Consider the following 24,328-nt stretch of genomic DNA (forward strand, 5'->3'; position numbering starts at 1 on the left):
GTACTGTTCTTGCAGTGTGCTGATTACAGTACCTATCTTATTATAATCTTTTTCACATCTCATGCAAAACTTCCGTCTGGAAGTAGGCTATCAGATTTTTTTAGGAGAAAGCTAGTATGCATCTCTAGACTCTAGGTATGTCCAAATATGCACTTTAAAACCAATGTCTTACTTAGAACACAAAGGCATGCCTGTAGTTACAGTATGGATGTTCTACAAGCAGAAGTGAACAGGTAAGCAACATTAAATCTAGATATCTTCACTGAATGCTTCTGTTTTGATCCCTTCAGGTTAAATGTGTAATGATCTTTGAACAAGTGGATATACAAACTCACTAAAGATGTCTGCTCAAAGCCAGCCCTGTGCCATTATTATGAACCCTCCTCCACCAGAGTACATAAATAACAAAAGTAGTGGATGTCAAACAAACCAACTTCAGTACTTACAGAGGGTGGTCATGAGAGCCATGTGGAGACACAACTTTTCCTGGCCGTTTCACCAACCTGTAGATGCAGCAGCACTGAATCTGCCTGTAAGAACCATTTTGGAACTGGAGTATTAATATGTAAATTATGTCAATTAATGTTAAAAAGGTTTTTTTCTAATGCAACAGATTATGGAAGACTATTTTTGCTATTGAACTACTGTCATTAATCCAAGTCTACAAGAAAAGTGTTTTCTTTCTAGAAAAATGCTGCCAGGGATAAAGTATTTTGACAGCAATTGTAAAAACTTGGCAGCTTCTTTTTGTTAGTGACTGAGACTTTGTTGAAGTTTGGCTTCTTTTTCTCTGTTCTGTAAACTGGAGTGCTGCTTTTTGTAAATGGCTTTGAGACAACAAATGAGAAGTGCATATACTTTTAATAAGTACTACTACCAGTAGAGCTCTGGAGCTTGTTGAAATAAGTATTCTTTGGGACTTTGAATGATATATGTTACATGGAAGAACAAGGACAAAAAAAAGGTGAAGATTTCCTGAACACCTACATTTTTGGTACTATGACTATAGGGGAAGGGTTTCCTTTAAATAAAATACTGCTTCTAATATAATGCAATTCTCTCTTGCAAATTAGCTTTCATAACCAAATGTGTAAAAATATTCATGTCCTAATATTAAGATATGTTTGGTGACTTATTCTTTCAATACCACAGGATTATTACACTATCATAAAAAAACCTATGGACTTAGGCACCATAAAAAAGAGACTGGAACACAATTACTACACAAAAGCTGCAGAATGTATTGAAGACTTTAAAACTATGTTCTGGAACTGCTACATGTACAACAAGGTATGTGGAACACCAACTCTTACCAGTAACTGGTTTTACTGAATGATACAAACAAGTCTAAAACAAGTACATGGTTATTAGAACATGCAGTAAGTTAGCTGACGTTTCATGATTTTTTTGAAACTATTTTCTCTGAAGTATTGGGGAGGTTTTTTAATCTAGGATTGACTGAGGACATGCAAGTGAAATCTAGCTTGCTGTTCCAACAACTGGGTGTACAAGGACTCCACATCCAAAATTTCTGGGGTTTAGCTGCAGAGCTCATGAACAGCAAGCGCTATGTAACTGCTGTACAAGTCAAAGGCTAGAAACCCTGAGCAATGCTCTGTTCCTTCAGCAAGTTCAACCTAATGAAGCATCCCTGTGCTTGGATACTTGTTGGCTGTGCCTTAGTATCTTTGAGCTTCAACAGCTCCTTCAGAACACAGGGGCTAGTAAGGGAGTTGCAAATCTGCCCCCTTTGGCTTTTGCCATAGAGGCATGCAGAGGTAAAGGAGAATTTTTCAGTGGGACAGTGAGAGAGAGAGTATTTCACTTGTGAAGTAATTTGCTCTAAAGTGAGTTGCAGGAGCAGGGATGGCAATGATTTAAAGACCTCTCTGGTACTGGTGGCTATTTTTAATCTGTTGGGGCAGGACTCTCTAGCCTGGCTGTTTATGACTCCCTTTACTGCAGTAACTCCCTTTACTGCAGCCTTTCCTTTACTGAATTGGTGCTGGTATGGTATTGACCATATTTTGCAGCCAGGTGATGACATTGTGTTTATGGCCGAAGAACTAGAAAAAGTGTTTATGCAGAAAATAGCCCATATGCCACCAGAAGAAAGACCAGTGAGTCTCAAGAAAGGAAAGAGAAAAGGAAAGAAGATAGAAGGTAAGGCCTGTTTTATATACTGAAGTTATAATATATTAAGCAAGCAGCATTGGAAACAGGAAATCTTATTTGTCACAACTCAACCCTGGAACGGTTTGGGTGTTCTCTACTCTTTCCAGAACAATCAGACAAATAATACTACTATAAGGCTTTAGATTTTTTTTTTTTTTTTTTTTACTTTTTAAGTTCCTTTTTTTTTTTTAGAAAAGGAACTGACTTCCAATTCAGAGACTGTCATGCTGCTCAGCATCATGTTATATAAACTAATAGGTGTGAACATCTGTGGGAAGTAAATAGAGTAACAGCTGAAAAATACATGAGTAATCTAATCAGCCAAACCAAACACAGAAAAACATTGGTCTAAATTGTTCTCAGACCTCAGTAGTGGAGGTCTGTAATACTGCTAAGCAATATATGTAGGTATTAACTATGCTTAGGAAACATGAACTTACATGATGCAGTCTGCACTCTTTGCTGCTTGGTCTTTGTAGAAAACAACTTGATACTTTCCCTGGCAAGAACATTTTTACAATATACAGAGTGTAGTATGATGCCTCTTAATTCTTTGGTCTGAAGTTAACCCACACTTTCTTGAAGCCAAGTAAGGTGTAACTGGGAATGATATAGCCGAGGCACTAACAGTGCGAGCGGAGGAGGATACCAATGTTGCTGTTGTTTTTATACCAAACACTTGGGTTTTAATTCATTTATGGCATTCCTGTATAGACGAGTGGTTATGTTGACAGATGGTCAATTTGACCATGAAAGAAATTAACTGCAAGATTTAAGACTTAACTTATAAAATTTCCTGTATTAAAATAACCAGAAACATGGCAGCCCAACCCTGGGATTTCAAATGAACAAAGCACAAACGAGAAGCAAGCTGAAAGCAGTGAGCAGCCTCCAGTGATGACTCAAGAGCGACAGCAGGTTACACTGGCTCCTTTGTCTGCAGCTCAGCTGACTGCTTTAATGCCAGCTGCAGTCTCTATAACAAAAGTAAGTTTCCTCAAATAACTTTCAGAACGAAATATATTGAAATTGCTCCTTCAGGCAGATATGGCAAAAGCATAGGAGCCATGCTTATTGCTGTATGTTTTTGAAACTTTCGTTATGATAGAAGATAGTAACTGAGATCTCTATTAGACCTTCTATGTCTCTGCTAAATACCCAGGTGGTAAACAGAAATTGGGATGATTGCTTGGCACATCTTTTCTTATAAATGTGATTTTTAAAATGTTCTCAAAGAAAAAAAATTAAGTTTAAGATGATCATTCTTGAAGTGTATTACTATATATACTTCTGCAGGCTTCACCTTGAGGATAATTGTTTTTAAACTACTAAAATCAAGCTCTAAGTTCTATTTAATAATTTCTTATGGTTTTCTATGTAAATCAAATACTTGTTTCTTCAAAAATTAGCATGTGTGCTTAAATACTGTGTAACTAGCCTGGGAAGTGTTTGTAGCTCACAAAGCAAATTCCTGTTACTTCAATCTGAGTTGTATGTGAACACCTGAAAAACTGCTGTATTGACTTAGTTTTGGTTGTGCTCTTCCAATGAGGAATAGGCACTTTTGCCAGTCTCTCCTAGAGTGAATATTTACATTTCACTCACATGGAGTCTGAACAATGATGACAAAGCACACATTATATGGCTTCCAAACCAAATACTACACAAGTTAAAGAAAAAAAGAGATAAACCATTTACATAAGGCCCTCAACCTGGCCTAAAATGAATTGCCATAGTTTACCCCCTTCCTGTGGCTGTCAACTTGCAGGTCATTTCATAAGCTGCCAGCTTTCTGAAATCTTCACAAATGGCTAAAATCTGACCACAGCCTCGTCTGCAGTACATCTGCTTCTTTTCAGACATTTAAGATGGAGCTTGGTGTGCTAGTCTTGTAATACCTTGTAGGTTTTTAGTCTAAGCTTGTGGAGTTGCTGCATTCTGCTCTAACTTCAGTAGCTGTAAAAGTTCTAACACTTTTTTTGGGCTACACGCACAAGAGAATTATCTAAAGCTGACCATTCTTTTCCTTTACTGGACATTTGTATTTTTTTTTCTTTTCTTAGGCAAAAAAAGGCGTGAAAAGGAAGGCTGACACTACAACTCCTACTACTTCAATAGTCACAGCAAGTGGTGAATCTTCTGCAATGCTTAAAGAAAGAAAAACTGTTAAAGCACGTAGAGGGGAAAATGAATGTATGGTAACAAATAAGCTTCTGAAGAGATCCTTTTCAGATTCTCAACAGCCACCTGGAATTATTAAAAAGATGCAGTTGTCAGGACAACTAAAACATTGTAATGCAATACTTAAAGAAATGTTTTCAAAGAAACATGCAGCATATGCATGGCCTTTCATAAAATCTGCAGATGCAGCATCTTTCTCCACTGGTGCGAACCAAGCCATTGCCAAATGTCCTACAGACCTAGGCACCATTAAAGTAAGTATGTTTCTGGGGAAATTAGGTTATTTGTGTAATCACAAGGTTTTAAATGTGTTAGCTGAGAAGGTGCCATGAAAGCTGCTTCTCCTATGAAAGACACAACAGGCCTAGAAACCAGATGCATTTCTGTTTCTCAAACTAGCCTAAGTCACTGAAGAAAGTCTTCTGAGTCTCGTTGTGACACATAGTGGCTAATCTACGTAACTGCTGAAAAAGCAAATATAAGTAGTGAGGGAGTTATGATCTCCATGAAGCCCTTCCAAGCATGGCACATGTTAAATATCTGTCTGGACACACAGTGCTATTGTTAATGCCCTGTAAAACAAAATGTGATTCTGTCAACTCCTCCTTTTCCCTCAATCTCAGTGTTCTTGGAGAAGTGCCCTAGAACTTCTACTCTGGATGTTAACATAACACATTTCACCTTTTTAGTGGAAAGCAACCATTCTAGATGGAGGTATGTGGTGGACAGCCCTCTGTGGATGCTGAGTGTATTTGTATGGGGTAAAGTATGTAGCCCAGTTAAGTTCTATTTTTCTGGGGAATGTTCAATTTTAATAGCTTACTGAATTCTCTTGAAAGCTGACTTGCACAATACAAAAGTTATTTCCTGGTTTCTAGTTCATTAGTTTGACTCCAGCTATTATGGAATAAACTTTGTGAAATACCATGCATAGAATCAAAAACAGATGCTGAGTTGAGAACCAAATAAAACCACCCAAACACTGTTGTCTTGACCAAGTGCTGAAACTAGTACTACAAAGTCCTTTCAGCAATTACTATTAAATCTGTTTAAAAGAGGAAAAATAAATCTCCTACTTTGTTAAAGAGACAATGTTGAAATGAGATGCAGGTATTTCCATAACATTTTTTATAATATTTACTGTCTTGATACAAGCTGAGTCTGAATATATATGTTAAAATTCTTGTTCCTCCTTTCCTTCTGCTAGTTCTTGGTGATACTGTCCACTAAGTGTGCCTTTAATTTTCTTTTCCTCTAGAGGAAAATGGATAACTTTGAATACAATGATATACAAGAATTTGCTACAGATGTTAGATTAATGTTCATGAACTGCTACAAACGTAATTCTTCAGACCATGAAATAGTTGCTATGGCAAGAAAACTTCAGGTGAGTTATCTTTTAAGTCAAGCTTGAAAAAGAATCGTTCATTTCATGCCCTGATGTAGAATCTACTAATATTACTGAACTACTGTGTTGCTGTGTAGTTCTGCAAGTGGTAGCTGCATAGCACTTTCAGAAATCTGAAAAATATGCTGTCCTAAACCTAACCCTTCAGGATGTTTTTGAAATGCACTTTGCTAAAATTCCTGATGAACCTGTTGCGAGTGATCATCTGCCACAGCCCATGAGGGAAATGACAGAAGCTTATTCCAGTGAAAGCATTAATGATAACTCTTCAGAAGAAAAATCATCTGAAGACTCTGAAGAGGAGAGAAAAGTGAACCTCAAAAAGCTTCAGGAGCAAGTAAGCCTTAGTACTTAATGTGTGTGACTTAACATCTCTCTAGTTATGTCACTTTTCATGGTCTATTCCAAGACTTAGCAACAAAAATGAGTTTTCAAAAGGTTCTCCTAATTTGTATTTTTAATGCCGAACTTTAGTCCCATTAGGAAGCACTGCCAAATGTTAAGTGAATAGTGCCTCAACAGATGCAAAACGAGCAATAGTTCTACTACTCTTGCCTACCATTTCTTCAGAGGAATCTCAAACTTCTTAAAAAAGTGTGCTCCTGTGAGAGCCTCCAGGCACTCCACATGTAGCTTAGTGGCATACTCTTCCAACAGGGTCATTTCTTTCACATGGTTAAAAAGCATTGTTCCTATCCTCAGTCTCTTTTGTACCATACAAAAGCAAGTTGTTCATTTCTTCTTCAGAAAGCTCAGTATGAGTGAGAAAAGAAGGTATCTCACACCTACCAGTGAAGCAAAGCCATGCTTCATATTAGGAGCGGGATGGATGTTACTTCTGTTTGAACATAATTTTTTAACCTGTTGCTGCTGTATCTACAAACTCTGGGGAAAATTAGCATTTGTTCTGTTAGTGAAATGAGGGACAGTTTTCAGTCCTTGTCAGATTAGCATCATCAATTTATGAATACAGGCAGAAGGATGAAGGCAAGTGTACAAGCCAGCCTTTACAGTAGTGAGGTATTTCAGTGATTTCTAATCTTATCATCTGACCATCTTCTAATTCTTGAGGTTTAAACAAAGTTGTGTTAAACTCTTCTCTGAAATTCTTAGCATGTCTCAACTAGCCACTTTATATTGCAAAATAAGATGCATGAGCCCAGTCCCACTTGCCTAATTCAGCAATGGTGTAGAAATATAACCTAATAAGGCATTTATGTGCATCCCAAATTCCTGAAATTAGAGAAGCTGTTGGAAACCCCTAGAGTGATTGTTGGTTTTTTCTTTTTTTGGGGGCTTGGGGGAGTGTGTTTGTGTTTTTCTGACAGAATGCTAAAAGGCACATGCTGTTAGAAGTGTTTGCATAAAATAAATAGTCCCGCGTCTTCTAGATGCATAATCTGTGACCGAGATACAATATAGTAAAATATTTGGGAAATAAATTTCATTTGGAAAGCAGACATCCTATTAATATCCATTCAGCTGCCACTAATTTCCTGTGACATTCAGGACCAGTTTCTTGTTCCTCCTACATTGCCCACAGTTATCGTTAACATTCTGTGGGGTTTTTTTGTTTTCTTTTTGGTTTTGATAGCTTAAAGCTCTTCACCAGCAGTTGTGGGTTTTGACCAAAGCATGCTTATCTAGACCACGAAAGAAAAAAGCGAAGGCTAAAAGTGAGAAAAGAAAGAACAAGGAAAAAGCTGAAATAAAAAGCTTGATTCAAAAGAAGAAAAATCTGAAATTCATGAAGAAATCTAAGAGAAAGCTGTCTTTAAACATGTAAGTGTGGGGAACTTGTGTGGGTGTCAAATTATTTTAAACTGCTGTTACTGCAATGCACTTTTTTTCCTGCAGTCAATCAAAGAAAACCATGCAGCAGGTGTTGGCACATAAGTCAGAAGATGAAGATGGTGCCAAACCTATGAATTATGATGAAAAACGACAGTTGAGTTTGGACATAAATAAACTCCCTGGAGATAAGCTTGGGAAAGTAGTCCATATAATACAGTCAAGAGAACCTGCACTGCGGAACTCTAACCCTGATGAGATAGAAATAGACTTTGAAACTTTAAATGCTTCAACACTCAGAGAACTAGAGAAATACGTAGCAACCTGTTTGAGGAAGAAACAAAGAATGCAGGGTATGTAGCATAAATGATGGTTTAAAAACCCAGTAGATTTGCTTTCTGGTTTGCTTTCATGTTAACTTCTGTTTCACATGCAGCTAAAAACCCAACAAAGTCAAAAGAAGAACTTAATTTTGAGAGGAAACAAGAGTTAGAGAAGAGACTGCTGGATGTCAATGGTCAACTAAACCCAAAGAGAGAGAGCTTCAAGAGTAATGTGGCTCTTTTACTCATTTGCAATGGATATAGCTTGAAGTGGAGTTCTTCCCTTGGGCTTTAGTCCTGTTAGGTATCTGGAGACTTTCTCCTCACAATAGTTGGGGTCTTAAGCATCCCACTGATAGTCTCAAGATTCTTTCTATGCTGAGTGAGCTGGAGTCACAGCAGCAAATTTGGTCAGTTATTTGTCCTGTCTAAAACAGCTTCCTTATTCCTGCACCTAATACTTTATTCCAAGTAAAGATGCTAATGGTTTCAGAAATTAAGGGGCACTGAACAATTCTCCTATGCTAATATATGAGAACATGGTGGGGTGTGGAGGGTCACACAATCTATTTTTAATTTTCTGTGGTTTAGAGACACAAGAATAATCAATTCTAGTAATACTTGTTACATGGCAGTGTCATGCTAACAAAACTTGTATATCAGTGACAGGTGTGCTGTGTTCTCTTAGTCTTATGAAAGTGTCCCAGGAGAAAACAAATCAGTTTTTCAGGCAATAATGCATTTCAAGATCAAAGCCAGAAATTCAGTGCATACTTGAGCTGTACACTTACTTGTAGTTCTCATCAGGGGCTGAGAATGGATCAATGCAGCTGATGCAGCTATTATAAGTCAAGCTGTTCCTCATTAAAATAGTGAGAGCTGTTATTGCCCTCCACTGGATATCTATTTAGCTCCTATGCAAAATCAGCTGACATGATAGAAGCAGCTCTGAAAGACACAGGGACATTTGTATCTAGCATTAGCTCAGTCAAGTCTTCCTGTCTGGTATACATAATGGCTTGAAAATATCCTACGAAGAAAATCTTAAAGTAGCAGCTGAAATCAACTATCTACTATATGTTGTGAGGACAGTGAAGAAGCTGACTAGGAAATCTTTGCAACTGGCATCTGGCTTGTTTACAAGAGCTAAATCTGGACTCGTGCGCAGGGAAACAGGTATCCATGGAACTTCTCATTTTTGAAGCTTCCACAGAGAAAAAACTTTGAAAAAGACTTGACTCCAAAATCATTGTAAGTTGAGTTAAATCAACCCTGGAGATGCAAAATAGTCAGATGGTGGGGAGGTGGCAAAAGATGGCAATTTTGGGAGTGCATATGGTTAGGGAAGGAAAAGCTGGCTGTAGATAAAGAACTCTGCAGGCAAGTCTGGCAGCAGCAACATCACACAAACAGGCTCTTGACCACAGGAAAGCTTATGAGGGAAAATTGCTTGAATTGTGTCTTAAGTCTACTCTTTTAATCTACTTCAGAATTGTAAATTGTGTGATTACAGCTTCTCCTTGGGTATTTCATTCATTCAAGTATCTTGCTGCTGGTAAATCCCACTCCTCTATTCTCTAGAGGGAGGTCTTTGTTTTCAAGTCCACTGCTAAATGGACAGTAGACAAGGAAGTGAAATAAAATGAAATCTTATATGGCAGAATTGACCTAGCAAAGTTGATCATAGTCTTGTATAGGAACAATGCTCCATTGCAGGTTGTTCTGAATTCTTTCTTTTTCTCCTGCAGTTGAAAACAATGCTGAGTCAAGTACTGGGCCAAGCAGACTGAGTGACAGCAGCAGCAGCTCCTCAGATTCTGGCAGCAGCTCTAGCAGTGATTCTAGCTCCTCAGATAGCAGTGACTCTGAATCAGGTTAGAAAGTTTATTTTTGTGTTTGTGTAGGCAAAATATCTCTTCTCTTAGCATCTACTGTTCTACATGCTTACCAAGGATTTTAGTAATATTTGCTTTGGTTCACTCCATTTTGAAGGCTTAATTCCAATGCTATGTAATGAAATGAATGCCTTAATACTGTGATCCCAGGTAACACAAAACAATCAAACCCCCCAGTACATCCATTCAGCCTACCAGTGAAAATCTGTAGGAGCCAAAATAAGCTAGAAAAGGTCTTTGTATCTAACCTGGACACTTGACTGTAGGGCTATAGCTTACTAATGTAGCTTTGATCCCTTTTTGAAAGTGTGATTCACTTTATATCTTCTGGTCTGACCATGAAGAGTGACCTGAGCAACAAAAGAGCCTACAGCATTTAACTGTAGAGGCAAAATCCACTCTGGGCTTAAAATGTTTCAAGTTTAAAGGATATTACAGCATCAGAACACTGAATGATGTTTCTCTGTACACAGAACTCTTTAGTTTTCTAGGACAGAATATATCTGCCAAACTGGAGGTCTACAGTGTAGATCTCCATATGAGGTATAAGGTGAGATGAATGCTCAACCCTCTGCAGTGTGAGGGGGAGCAAACACAGTGAACCAATGGCAATGAAGACCTAGATCCTGCAGAAATCTGTGGTCTCTTTTTATATCTGGGAGAAGTTCTCTAAACACATCAAGCTCAAGTCAAAGTATTCAAGATAAGAATGTTCCTTTCACTGTGAGGTTGACTCTAGGTACAACTACAGCTCACACCTTCTGTGTGTGAATAATGAAACATATGTGAATGACTGATTTGGTTTTTTTCCATCTCTCTTTTTCTGCCCACCTCACTGTATTTACAGTTACAGAAACCTGTTCAAAACAGACTGGAGGCAGGCAGAACTGTCCAGCTTCTATGGAAAAATCTAAGGTAAATCTGGCTGGAATGGATATAATAATTTTGCCCTAAACAAATAAAAAAGTTATTATACAAATAACTTTGTTAAAGTTATTTTTTAACATTCAATGTAATAGAGATGATGCAATTTCATCAGGAAATAATGAATATGGCTTGAATGCTATTTGTTCTGTAGGACTGATTGATATGAAGGTGTCCCATGAGCTGTTTTTAAAAATTTCTTATGCATCTGTATAGGAACAGATATACTGGAAGGCTTTTATCTTTTATTATCATGGCGGTGATTATTTTTGATGAAGGGCAGAATGCTCCACATATCATACCCACCCCCAGAAAGGGCAAACAGTCTCCAAATTGATCTCTGAGTGTAGAATTGACCTAACAGTGTAATGGTTTTTAATCTATTAATACCCTCAATTCTATGCCTGAAAAGAAATACATTGTACAATATGCCACTTATTTTCAGGATACTTTAATGTTGCTTATTGTTATGGTATTATTAGAACCAACAGCAGTTTTATCTAGAAATAATTCTTAATGCCTCTTAGATTGAATTGCTCTATTTCTGTATTATACAGTGGGTGTTATTTCTTGTCAAGGTTAGCTGCCTTTAAGAATTTCCCTTGAAGCTACCAGAGACAGAGACCTTGAATTTCAAAGCAAAATCACAGCCAAACCTTCATTCTTCTTGGAATAAATAGACTGACTTTCCCTTAAAGTACAGGAAACTAGGCTGCAAATTTATTATTCAGCTGCTCCTTCTGCATCTTCATAAGCAAAGATTCAGGGAAGGAATTATGCAACACCCTCTTTTTGCTTAAGAGCTTCAGCATCTGCAGTGACAGAATGACAGCAATAAACTTGAGAAAACAGAATCCATGAAATGAGCTTCAGCTTGGTCAGTTGTAACAGCCCCTTTCTGACCTTCTGAGTAGCGACAAACATCATACTTGAAATCCTCACATTACATTTTGTTCTCAGGAGTTTTCTGTACCTGTCAGACCAAGCCAATGAGTGCCCTTTACCTCATGGCTTTTTGTCATATAAATGCTTAGAAAATGATGGATCAATATCACAATACAAGGGGTACTGAATCTGATAAACAGTGGAAATGGGTGGTGGTGGGAAAAGAAGATCAAATAGCTATTAAATTATTCAGCTGTATTAACTACTGCAGTCTCTTTATAGAGAATACCACTTTGTTTACAGAGGACATCCTGCAATGCTGTTCTGCAAGCACAGCCCTCCTCTCTTACTAGCAGCTTGCAAAATCATGGATCATCTGAACTGCAGCAGCAACCTCCCAATGCACTGCAAATGCTTCAGTGTAGATCACTTAATCCATCAGAACAAAATGCTCAGACTGTCACAGGTAATACCTTTATGCCTATATTTGACTGCTGAGGATATAAGGGCTGTCAGGATGCCTGTATTGCCAAACAAGCTTATCTTGGAATTTTGGAGGTTAGCAAGTGGATAACTGAAAAAGTTCTTGCAGGGTATAGATTACCAAAGAGCATGATGTAAGTTAAAGCATGGGAGCACTGAGGATTGGCTCGGGGTTTCAGATTACTGGGACACTTGTGGTGGGATAAAGTAGTATTAAAAATAGGAGGTGTTCATGCTTCCTTCCAATGAGATGGAAAAGGATACCTTAATGAACTTGGAGTTACAGGAAGTATTGAACACCTTAAGGCAGCATTTACATGCTTAAACCCATGCCCACTACCCAAGTTCATGTCTGAAATGCCTACTTGCTGAATGTAAGGCTTGGTGCCACAGGTCCTCTGAACTGAGTGTTGTTGTGTAGACACATCAGACACATGAAGTTGCTTAGGAACTTGATCCAAGGAGCTATTTTTCCTCCCTCGTTTATAAAAGTCTAATAATGTTAGACACTGCTGAGATTTTGGTAGAAGACAGCATGAATTCATAGCTGATTAACTGAGAAATCAATTAAAAACTATTTAAAAATAACTCTCTTAAATCACGTGCTAGAATACATATCTTAATAGTGAGTTACTCCACAGATCTGAACAGTGGAGTATTTTGAGATGTAGGACTGCATTTTACATGACAGGGGAAAAATCATACCCTACTTCTTTCTCAGGTAAAATCTCAGCTGTACCTGCTCTGCATGATGTTCCAGACCAGGAAATTCCTCAGAGCACTCCAAAGACAAATCAGTCTTCTGTCACCCACTCCAGAAATGTTTTTCCAGAGGTGAATATGTGCTTCTCTCCAATTAATTAATTTCAAACAGCATCTATAAAGTATGTTCTTGCCCTTTAAATAAGATGAAATATAATACTTCAGGCTTGAATTTGATGTGATGAAGGCCATTTAAGGTTTACAACAAAAGTTTTCTAAAACCCCAGTAATAAAGTGATTCTTATCCTTTAACAGGGTATTACTTCATTGCCTATTGACTGTAACACAAAAGGAAAGTTTGGCTGATCACCTTTGTAGTGTACTATAAAGCTTATTTTATTTCTTTTCAGGGCTATAGCTTGAACTTAAGTAACCCTTGCACACTTACAGGTTAGAAGTCCATCCTGTAAGCCAAAAGCTTTACAAAAGAGCCAGATTATAATATGTGTTTTGGTTTTGTATAAATATCAATGTCACAAGCTCAGCAATACTGAGGGTCTGGAGGCTCTACTGGGAAAGTGTGCTGTTTTCCATATCTTTTCCTAAAGCTGTGTAAATTGGGGCTTTCAGGGTCTAGATGAGGTTGTAAAATATTTAATGACTGTTGAGTTCTGTCTTAATATGTTCTTGGAGAGTATCCTGGTTAGAAGGGCCTCTGTGGAGCAAAGGAAGTTATTGATTTTACTGCAGCATGATCACTTCCATCCTATGACGATTAGTAATGCTTCTGACCATGGTTGAAAATTTAGTGGCTTTAATCAGGCTGTAATAGCTTTATTTTTGGCAATGGATAGAAACTGCCTCCTGAATCTATGAGCACAGGAATGTGCCCTGCAAGTAAGGATGAAAAGCAGCTCACCTTTTCCTACTGGTGTCTACTGTCCGAGGTAGCAGGTAATGCAAATTATGACTCAGGTTTGTGCAGCACTATCCTTAGTTCAAGGAATTACTACACAGAGAAAAAAATACCACTACACTGAAGATCACAGTCACCCTTTACCCTGATCTACAAGGTGGAGTGCAGCAACTGCCTTTATGACAACATTATTCTGCTGTACAATGTTAAGGGTTAAAGATCTTGTATCAGTTTCTCATGCTCTACCCACTCCATCGCTTGGGATTGCTGAGCTGTGCATATTCTAAATATGAAGTCTTGATTTATGAACTTGCTTTGTTTACCATAAAATGAATGAAACCTATTTCTTCCTTGGTGTTTACAGAAGCTAGAGCTGCAAGAATTTACTGCTCTAAGCTTCTAAATCTTTAATCCTGATGCTGTATAAAAAGAATCTTCATATGCTAAACACAAGTAATATAAAGAAAGTATTTTGAAGTTTAGCTTCTCTTCTAGGTGTCCAACACCATTTTCCAAGTTGACAGTGCTGACTGGAGTAAACAAGCTGAGCAAACAAGACATCTAGACAAATCAAATAAACTTCAAAACAAGACCAGCATGAGAACTGCTGATTTAATATCCATAAGTCAAGAACAAAGTATGTAATGTCAAAATAAAAGCTGTAGCCATGATCAGGGGTGCAAAGTTAAAAATGCACATGAAACAGGCTTAAAGAAATATCATGCTGAATACCTTGTATGTTAATAAGTTTGCAGGATAATGGTTGTATATGCAGTTTTCCCTTGCTCTTCCTTTTTTTTTTTTTTTTTATTTCCTGCTTAAAAACACCCAGAAAAAAAGTGAAATTAAACTGATGTTTGGTTCTTGTTCTGTGTTAAAAAGGAGTTTTCTTTCTATTTTTTGATTTAAGAATTTAGCTTTCATAATGTAGTACTAGGGATACATAAAACCAGTAGACCATCAGGTCTGAGAATTGATGCTTCCATCTGCTGAACTTCACTGGCTTTTGAAATGTCTTCTGCTGAAGCTTCATGGACCTCTTTTCCTAGAGCACTTTGTGTGTATTTTGAGTTATTATCCTTGGCTCTTGGTGAGAAGGATCCGACGGCAAATCACTATATCAAAGAGACTTTCACTCTGGAATAAACTTGCAATTATTATAAAAACACTGGCCCTCTGAAAACTGCATTCTATACCTCATACATATTTCTAACTAAAGAATTGACTGGACATCCATGCTCTGTGTGACCAGTATTGCCAGACACAATTGTTTTGGTTTCTCCTTTACTCTTTGCCCACTAGAACACCTATATAGGGGGGAAGAAGCTTCTGAAAACTTGATGAAATTAAAAGGCAGAGTCTGTTCACTGATGAATTCTTATTTTTGGCAAAGAATAATGCTAAGTAGTTGCAGTGTATCAAAGCAAATCCAAAAATGGAGATTTGATTCTCCATGAATTTCTATTAATTTTAGGGTCTTAACACACCAAGCCATACATCTCTGGCCCCTTTTGCTTAGATTTGCTGCAGTTGGAACTGGTACATGGCCTCAGCTAAGGGTTTTTACTTACAAAGAGTGTGTCTGTGAGGGCTTTCTGAGAACACCTTTAATGACAAACTGGCTGAGCATTTGATACTTTGAATCAGCATTCTGGATTCAAGAATTCAAAAACTTATTCTTTGTATGATTAAAAAAAGTGCCAACATATTACCTGAAGGTTTTTATTAAGCATTTACTTAAATAATGAAACATCTCAAAATACAGTCAAGGATTGCTGCTGAATGAGATAAAATGTGTTGTTTATCTCTGGTTTGAAAATAGTGTTTGGGTGGTTTGTTGTTTTTTTTTTTTTTTTCTCAAATAATTAAGAAGTAACAGCATGAATTATTTGTATAGCTGTAGGCTACAGGAAATGTGAGGACTAGCTCTTGATGGCCGACCTATCTGCTTTTAAAAAAAGTAAATAGGGTTGAGATCTATAGGTGAAATGGGTTTGCATGATCAATCTGGTACTCCTAAAGCTGGAATCAAAAGGAAAGAGAGCTGGGTGGAAAGGGGAGGAAGTGAGTAAGTGGCAAAGTGCTGTGTTGAGCCTGCCTGACCAAACCCTTGAAGCATTCTGCTGGGACCTCTCCTAGAATTAACCAGGAGTTATTTTCTCGTTTGTAGTTGAGCTAGCTGCCCAAAAGTGGAGAAAAGTGGTCCAGTTCAACTTAAGCTTTGGAAATGTTTGGCAGAATTTGTCATTCTGAACAAAACAATAAACTGCAGTGTAAGCTTTTAAGTCAATTCCTTGAAAGACTAAAGTTTTATCATTTAAATTTGAGAAAGAATAGTCTATAAAACCAACATGATCACAAAAAGTCTTTTTCATTCTTCCATCAGGTCATTGTACACCCAATGATAAATCTAATGATAAAAACATACTACAGCCAATGTCTGAACTTCTTCCAACAAAGGTAAGTGATGCTCAAGTTCTGTTTGAGAAGAGGCTGAATGTATTTGCTAGGCTGAATAAGTCCCTGACCTAGGATCTTCTCTAAAAATCTGTTATTTTACAATTAATATAATATTTAGTGTACAATAGGCCTTTGTCGTTTCATTGCAGAAGGTGAAGTATATAAGATACATACATACACACACACAAATATATATTTAATATGCCCATGTTGCCTTATTAAAATATGGCTTGTTTCATCTGGTTTTAATATTTAAACAAGGAAGGAGCATTTCTTGATCTAGTTCTCATATCCAAGTTATTAGTGCTTTCCCTTACTAATCCAGTAAAAAAATAAGAGTAGTGTGGAATATAGTCTTGGTGCTATTGGAAAACCTGCTCTGAAATGAGACAAAGCACTTTTAGTGAATAAAGGTATTTATGACAGTTGAGCAAAATCTCTCCTGGCATACAGTCAGTTATCTTAGTTGAAAGGACATGGCATTTTCTTATTACTAAATTCTTCTCTTGTAATCAGCTAATTGAAGAAATTAATTCAAAATTACTAATATTAGATCATGTCAGCCTCTGGACCTAAAAAGTTTTCTATTTTGTCTATTGAACTAAAATGTTTCTAGGATTTTTCTTTAGGCACTTGGGTTTCAGAAAGCTGTTAACTAACATGTTGAATTTAATTCCAAAAATATGTACTTCTTTCATAAGCACATGCTTCTACTAGAAAAAGGATTTCTTAAGAATGCTGGGTTTATTCTGATTTATTATATGAAAAAAATGCCATAGGGGAACAAACAAAACCTACAAGGCTAATATAAAACTATTGTTATGTAAGGATTGCATATAGAAATTGGATAGATGTTTTCTGTATTAAAACCTTGGTCAATGGACCTTGTGTGAACTCAGCCTTGTGAATTCATGTTTTCTGAAATGAAAAAGTGGAGAGGTAGATTTAAATAGTCAGAATAGCTACAAATTCTAATGTTTGTTGGCATGTGGCCAAGGACTCTCGAAGTTGATGAGAAAGCCCATTAAAATCTGCTCAGACTGCTGTATATGCACTAATAGCCTGCCAAAGGAAGGATATTTTGGTGTAGATATTTCCAATAGGCCTAGTCAAACAACATTGTGCTAATGTAAGAACTAAGTAGGTAAAGTAGTTGCAGAGTATTTTTTTTCCTCTTCTGTGTTTTCCTTTTTCTAATAACTTCAGCATACAGAATTGAAGACTGTAGATTCCTGGGTAAGCCTGTGTAAAACGATGAAGCTTCCAGCTCCAATAAAAGCATCTGCTGAGAGCTTCAATCAGTTCAGGGACGCAGTATTAAAGAGGAATGGGCAAGTGCAGGAGTCAAAAAGGTCTCTTGGGCAAGCCGAGAGGGAGCTGCAAAATCTTCCCCAAGAAAACAAAAGATTTGTAACCACTTCTGTGTAAGTATTTTTCTGGTTTTTGCCTGTATGATACTGGGGGGCTTAGTTCTTCAGGGACGAGGGGTTTGGGTCAGGTAATTGCCACATGTCAGGTGAAACTGGGGAGCTGTACCATGCTAAGCAAAACTGCACATCCAAAAGAGCAGATTTTTCTCTTCAAATCAGTATTCCTTCAGCAGTCAGAGACACTTCCCAGGAATTTCTTCCTTTGTTGTTGCTGTTAGTTTTCTTCTGGATCTTCTTTTTTGTTGGGTTTTTTTTTTTTTTGGTTGGTTTTTTTGGATTTTTTTTTGGGGGGGTGGGGGTCTGGTTTGGTTTTTGGCTTTTTTTGTTTGTTTTTTGGTTTAGTTTTGGGGGGGGGGTTGGGAATTTTTGTGGTTTTTTTGTTTGGTTGGTTTGGGGTGGTTTTTTTTTTTTTGGATGGAGGGGAGTTTGGCTTTTGTTTGGGTACTAAGGTGAGAGGTTTTGGTCCCCTGGAGCACTCATGACCAGAGTTCCCATTTGTCCTATTTTTCTGTATCTGTAGCCAGGAATGTCATCTCAGTGCTCTCCTAAGGGCACACAGGATAGCCCAGTCTTTGGGAGCATGTTGTTGACATAGCTCTACAGGGGTTCCAGTGTGCACCACTTAATACAGCAGAATTCTTTGCATTGCTGTAGAAAAGCCCCCTCAATAAGCTCCTGCTTCCCTAGCTGTTTGCAGCTCCTGTTTCAGGCAGTGCCCTGAGGTCTGTGGCCATGCTGAGGGGGATAAATAACTGCCTACTAATTACTGCATTGCACTAATATCCTGGAGTTTGTTTGCCATCTTTTGGAAACTGTTTGCAATATTCCCCTCTCTAGCAGTCTGCTTTTTTTCCCTTGGCTGTTTCACCCTGTGAATGATAAATCTGAGCTGGTTCATAAATTCTCCTGCACTTGCCCATTGCTGGTTGTATTAGAACAATTCAAGTGTTTAGATTGTTTTATTTTAGTAATCAAAGCATTTGAGAGACTTACATACTCCTGGTTCAGAAGTTAGTGAAATCTACCTCAAATAACTAATTGAAGAGGAAGAAGGTAACAAAAAACATCACAGGCCAAGAAAGCAACAGAAAATAAAGAATTTCAAAGCAAGTGTATCTAAATTTTGTGTAGTGTATCTATAAATCCCACATGCATACAGATTAGAAATGGGACACAGGAAGCATGAACCTACTACAGCCCAACAATTGTGTCCCAACATAACTCTTGTGAACGGAAATCACTATGAAAAAATGTGAAAGAGAACCACACTTTAAGTGCTAGGCACTGATTTAAATTATTTGCAGAATTCTATCAGGTTGTTATGAAAAAAAAAAAATAACTTTTATCCTATACTGATTTACTGATTTCTTCTCCTGTCTTTAAAGTGGCCATGAACGCACAGGATTGGATGCCATGGCAGTGACAGACTGTGAGCTTGAGAAAGAAATACAGAAGAATAAACTGCCTGAAGCTCAACAACGTATTCTTGATCAAGACCGTAACTTGGCTAGAAAAATGGAACAAGAACGCAGGAGGAAGGAAGCAGTAAGTTTCTAAGTCTTGCTATTTTTTTTTTTTCAACTTCACTATAGAATAAACAAATATTACATCGGGTCCTTATTTCAAATTATCTGAATGATCGAAAACAAGAAAAATATACTTCTTGAAGAGTTAGTGCAGAAAATGCAATAGGCAACTCAAAGAATGTATTCAAGTGACATTCATATGAAAAACTAGCTGCTTGGTCCTAGCACTCCCATAAGCTTAGAATAATTGTGTGGTAAAATAAAATTCTGAAGAGGAGTCCCTTAAACCTTGAGTATTGCAAGCTGTCCATCCTCCTTAATGTTTTCCATGTCAACCCTAACCCTAACCCTAACCCTAATCATACTGTTCCAGTGTGAAAAGCCTGAGCCTTTTTAAAACTAACTGGTTTTATTGGTGACAGTAATTAATGTTTTCTAATTGCTAGCTTTTTTAGATTAAATATTTTTTAAAAAATTCATAGTGTTGTACAATGGAATGTAAGTACCAGTGTGAGACAGTGCTGGATTCAGATAAATTCAACTGAAGCTTTCATCCTTCAGATCTTTTCTGAGGGCTTCAATAACATGCACACTCAAATTTGTCGTAACAGAGAAGACATTCATTTTTGAGAAGATGCTTTATAGTTTTCTCTTAAATCATTAAGTATTAGACCTGTATAGTATCCAATAATGTCTGACTGCTCTGAAAAGACACTTGTTTGCTTTCTTGCAGACAGCTTGGATAATTGATGTCAATCTGCAGAGAGATATTATGGCATCTTTCGAAGAATATCTTGAGTGAAAGCAGTAGTTTATATAGAATTTAACTCCAAACTACTAAAAACAGCATAGATTTGTACTAGTTAGGATCTTAAATACTAAGACCCCTTTAAAGATCTTCTCTAAAATGCTTTGTATTAAAAGCTTGTTGACTAATACCTGAAGTGTCACAAGATTTATTTCTTTTCACTGCTTGTTCATAACATGTAATCTGTTCTGCTGCACAGTGGAATGGGGTTGTTCGTTTGATTACAGTTTCATCTCTTGTGTATATCTGTATTACAACGATTCACTTTACTGTGACACACCTGAACAAAATCTGGGCTGTGACAAAAAGATCTCTCTAGAAGTGATACTGTCTAAGGAGGGGGTATGTAACTTTACTTGTAATCACAAAAAAAGCTTCCATGAACTCTTTCATTTCATCAGTAAATCTTATCTACTTGCATGTATTTTAAGGCCCAGATGTGTTTAATGTATTTTATGTTAGCATAAGATTTAGGTAAGGGTGCAAACATGTTTGCCGCATAGTTCTAGTTCTTCTCAGGAAGAAATTATGGCAAACTGGCTCCAGTTTTAAAGCTTTATTGATTGATGCAAGATATTATTAGTGTTGAAAAATTGTCTGATAGAAACCAGAATGTAAAAACCATACATTCTTGTTGATTATATACAGGTACAGGAAATAAATATGGGACAAACAAAACATTGTTTTATGGAATTATTACCAAAACACAATGTGTATTACAGAAATGCTGAGTGGAAGGGGCCCCATTCAGATAATCTAGTTTAGTAGTCTCCAAACCATTTTTGTCGTGTACCCCATCATTTAAATATTTTAAGCACAGACCCCAAGACAAGTATATTTATTAATTTATAAATTATATACAATATTCTACTGTAGTAGTATATTTTTTGCATTACATTATAATTTTTTAAATTTCTGTTTTATTTTTAACCCTGCTTATTTGTTATTTTATTTTGTAATTTTAAAAATTGTATTCAATATTTTATTTCCACACTCCATTTTGGAAACTACTTATCTCATGGAGCCTCCCACTCAAAACTCTCCCCCAACAGAGAACTTCAATCAAGTTCCTGGATGAAAAGTGAAGGTAACACTGCCAATTGTGGTGAGGTTCTGCCACAGGCAACCAAACTAAGTAACCTAAGTGAACAAAACTTTCTACAAATAACTGAATTTTCAGAGAAGACAATAAATTGCTTCTAAATTCAAAAATGCCAGCTAAAGCATGTCCAAAAATGGTAGACTGGTCTTTCAGGTAGCAGGCTGATGAGTTAGTGCTAGTTCCAATATATTTATTCAATACAGTCATGGATCTTCAAACTCTGCCGTTGCTGGAATGGTATTATTTCATTCAATAGCACAATGAGTGTGTATGACAAACACTCAGGTTGGGCCAGCACCCTGTGAAATGTCCAGGCATGTCCTGGCCTGGAGGCATGTTCATGTGTATGCTGTCTGGGAGATTTGAGGACTTGGCTAGGACAGGGATTTGGGATGAAAGATGGGTTGTAATGTAAAGTGGTGCTGTTAGAATGTCTTTCATATCCACATCAAAAGTGACCTGCCTTCATTTGTAGTTTAGACATTGTTAAGAGTTATTTGTCCTGCAACAAAATGCTGCAGTTCACATCCAGGACTCTCTACCTTGCTGTCATGTCACTTGGATATACTTTCTCTCTGGGTTAATGCAAGCTCAAGAGCTCTTGCTTTGGAAATAGGTGGTGACAGAGGGAAGAGCAAGAATTCTCTCTGAGCATTTCATCCATTGCATACAGCTATATGGGCATTGATGGTATGAACTGCTGCTTTTGTCCCTTCAAAAACTAATTCCAGCTTCCACGATTCTCTACTGTCACAAGGGGTCACAGCATCAGGGCCACTAATGCTAATCTGATAAACCCTTTATTTGCAACCTCCAAGTCACTTGGAGAGGATAATCAGTTCCTGTCCCCAGACAGAAGGCTGAATCCAGAGGTAAGGGAGATGGCCTCCAAATGTGAGTTACAAGTCTCTAAGGACTGTTTGCCCAAAGCCATGAACATGCTCAAAGACACAGAAATACCACTTGGGCACATGCCCCCGCTGCAAACAACAAGCTGCTTAAATAAACTGTTAGTTACCTAACAGACAAAAGGTGTACTAAGTTCTGTTACATTTTCATTTATCATTTGTGAAAACAGCTGCTTTAATGTGTCACTTGCATACTTGTGTCTATGTTAGTGGATTGTGTCTACATATAAATGAAAGGTAAGATAGTTATTAGTTTTAAGAAGTTCCTCTGTCATTAATAAATGGAATATGGTAAATTTATTACTGTCAACTATGAGTTGGTCAGGCTGGAGGCAAAGGCAAAATCAGTGATGTGCGAAGTTGTCCTCTTTTGTCTCTCAGAGAACCAGGATTAGTTGAGCTGACAAAAGATAAACAGGCAGATGGCACCTTATGGAGGGCAAAGCACACTGTCAAAGCATGTAAGGCTATCTGCCCTGGGGTTGGTTTGGCTTGGCACCCATTACAACAATAATTTAGAGCAGAAGATGAGAAAATCAAAATGTAAAGACAGAAAAATAATTGTTGGGGCTCTCAATTTTTCTTACTCACATGACACGTAGATGATTCTAAGCTTTCTTCTGCAAATCCTGGAAAACATGTGAAAGGTATTTGCCTTGTACAAACATGTTTGCCACACAAATGTGGACAGTGGTCCTAGAGTACGAAGTAAGTGTTCCTAAATAACAGAGGAATTCTACAGCGTCTTTGGAAAACAGGAAAGCTAAGGCAGCACAGGTGGTGCCCAGAAATCCTGCATTAGGGCGTGCAGCAATTTCATTGTGCAAACACTGCTCAGAACTGCTAGGTCACCAGCACTACCTTCTTCCCAGCTCTGATGCCAGATCCATATCCAGTATCTCAAGATGGCATAGATAAACTCCGTAGCCAAAAGATTTGTATAATTTAGAAGTTTGACATAACTATTGAGGTAGTTAGTGATGTATAAAATATAAGCATACATGGTTCTATTCGTGTGAAAAAATTTGCTTCTTTCTTTGTACAAGAACTACTGCGTAGCATGGTCAAATACCTTTATATAATAAGGCACATAATCTTTATTCCTTCTTGTATTCTAGATGACTACAGGAGTTTTCTGATTGCCTTGCCTAAATCTTTCATCAACCTTTCTTTGAAGGCAAGTGAAAACTTATGGTCAGATTCAGAATTTCAAATGTGTTTTCCAATTTTTCTTAGGGGATGTTTTACAGTAATTAATTCTTATTACTGGTTCATTAAGAAATTTGATGGCTACCATGATATAAATAACAGCATTGGTTGTTTTGCTCCTGCCAAACTTCCTGATTTATCTAACTGGGTCACTGGTTTACTGAGGTGCACTTCAGAGAAAATTCTGCTGCTGCTTAGTCTGATATTGAGAAGTTGCAAAGGCTTCTTCCCTACGAGAAAGGTCATTAGCACAAAGTCTGATGCATAAGAAATTAGCTGTATTCTAATCCTAGGGTTGGCAGCGTGAGTAATCTGAGCACGAAGGGAAAGCTCAGGCTTGGTAGGCATGATTCATGCAATCCTACTGGAGTCTGCAGAGGTCGATGTCTGAAGTGAATCATCCGCATCTGATGTTCCTTCTCTTCTTGCCCAAGAGAATGAGGGAGTCTTAAACAGCCCTGCACCTCTCTCCCCAGCAGACTGATAAAGCTCCTGACCTCACGTTTGTAAGGCTTGAGTTCAGACAAGGAGCAGGGATCATGAACAGTGTTCTTCAGCATTGGCAGCTGGTGTAGGTCACTGGTATTTCATTTGTGTTTTAGATAACAGCAAGCTTGGAAGCTTTTTACAGCTATGTAAAATGTTATCTTTAGCAATAGAAAATAAATTCATATCAGGGCTTAAATGTGTTTAAACTTTTAAATTCATAAACATGCAGCAACAGGCCATTATTTATAACATTCCTTTCTGCTGCTTTAGTTAATTTTATTTGATTTTTTCCTAAAAAAAGGAAAAATTTTGACCTTATTGAAACCAGCATTAATTCTGTCACTGCCTTCAATGGGCCTAGGATTCAACATCAGTGTCTATATTTGTAAGTCTGAATTTAGAACAAGTAGGAGAAAGCATTTGGTATGTTACAGACAAAAGTCATCTACAAGCTGTGTTCCATGCAGAGTGAAAAATTATACATGTTCTGTCTGCATACATGCTTATCCAATTTTTTTAAAACTAGCTCATTGAAGCACAGCTCTTAGAGTTAACAGATGTCTTGGTACCAGATTCTACTTGCACTGCTGGACAGAGCAAAAATATTTTTTGGAAGTTCTAATCCTACAGACTCATCTGGACCAAGAACAAATTTTGTTTTTCATAGAATTTGGCAACCCTGCTCTCTTCAAATAGCAAGAAGCTGCACATAG

At 37.4% G+C, this 24,328-nt stretch overlaps 1 protein-coding gene across 1 annotated transcript; it reads left to right on the forward strand.

Annotated features, from left to right (window-relative positions):
- Positions 1-340: 340 nt before the first annotated feature.
- Positions 341-19,901, forward strand: BRDT (bromodomain testis associated). The gene is made up of 19 exons (XM_050977364.1): positions 341-532; positions 1,153-1,290; positions 2,034-2,163; positions 2,990-3,162; positions 4,239-4,610; positions 5,615-5,743; positions 5,913-6,101; positions 7,359-7,546; positions 7,622-7,908; positions 7,992-8,105; positions 9,627-9,752; positions 10,627-10,688; positions 11,865-12,048; positions 12,787-12,899; positions 14,179-14,320; positions 16,070-16,143; positions 17,350-17,567; positions 18,959-19,118; positions 19,833-19,901. The coding sequence occupies exons 1-19, from the start codon at positions 341-343 to the stop codon at positions 19,899-19,901; spliced, it is 3,060 nt and encodes a 1,019-aa protein (XP_050833321.1).
- The last annotated feature ends 4,427 nt before the right edge of the window (positions 19,902-24,328 follow it).

Source organism: Serinus canaria, chromosome 8, assembly GCF_022539315.1.
Source record: "Serinus canaria isolate serCan28SL12 chromosome 8, serCan2020, whole genome shotgun sequence".
In the NCBI taxonomy this organism is placed as follows: domain Eukaryota; kingdom Metazoa; phylum Chordata; class Aves; order Passeriformes; family Fringillidae; genus Serinus; species Serinus canaria.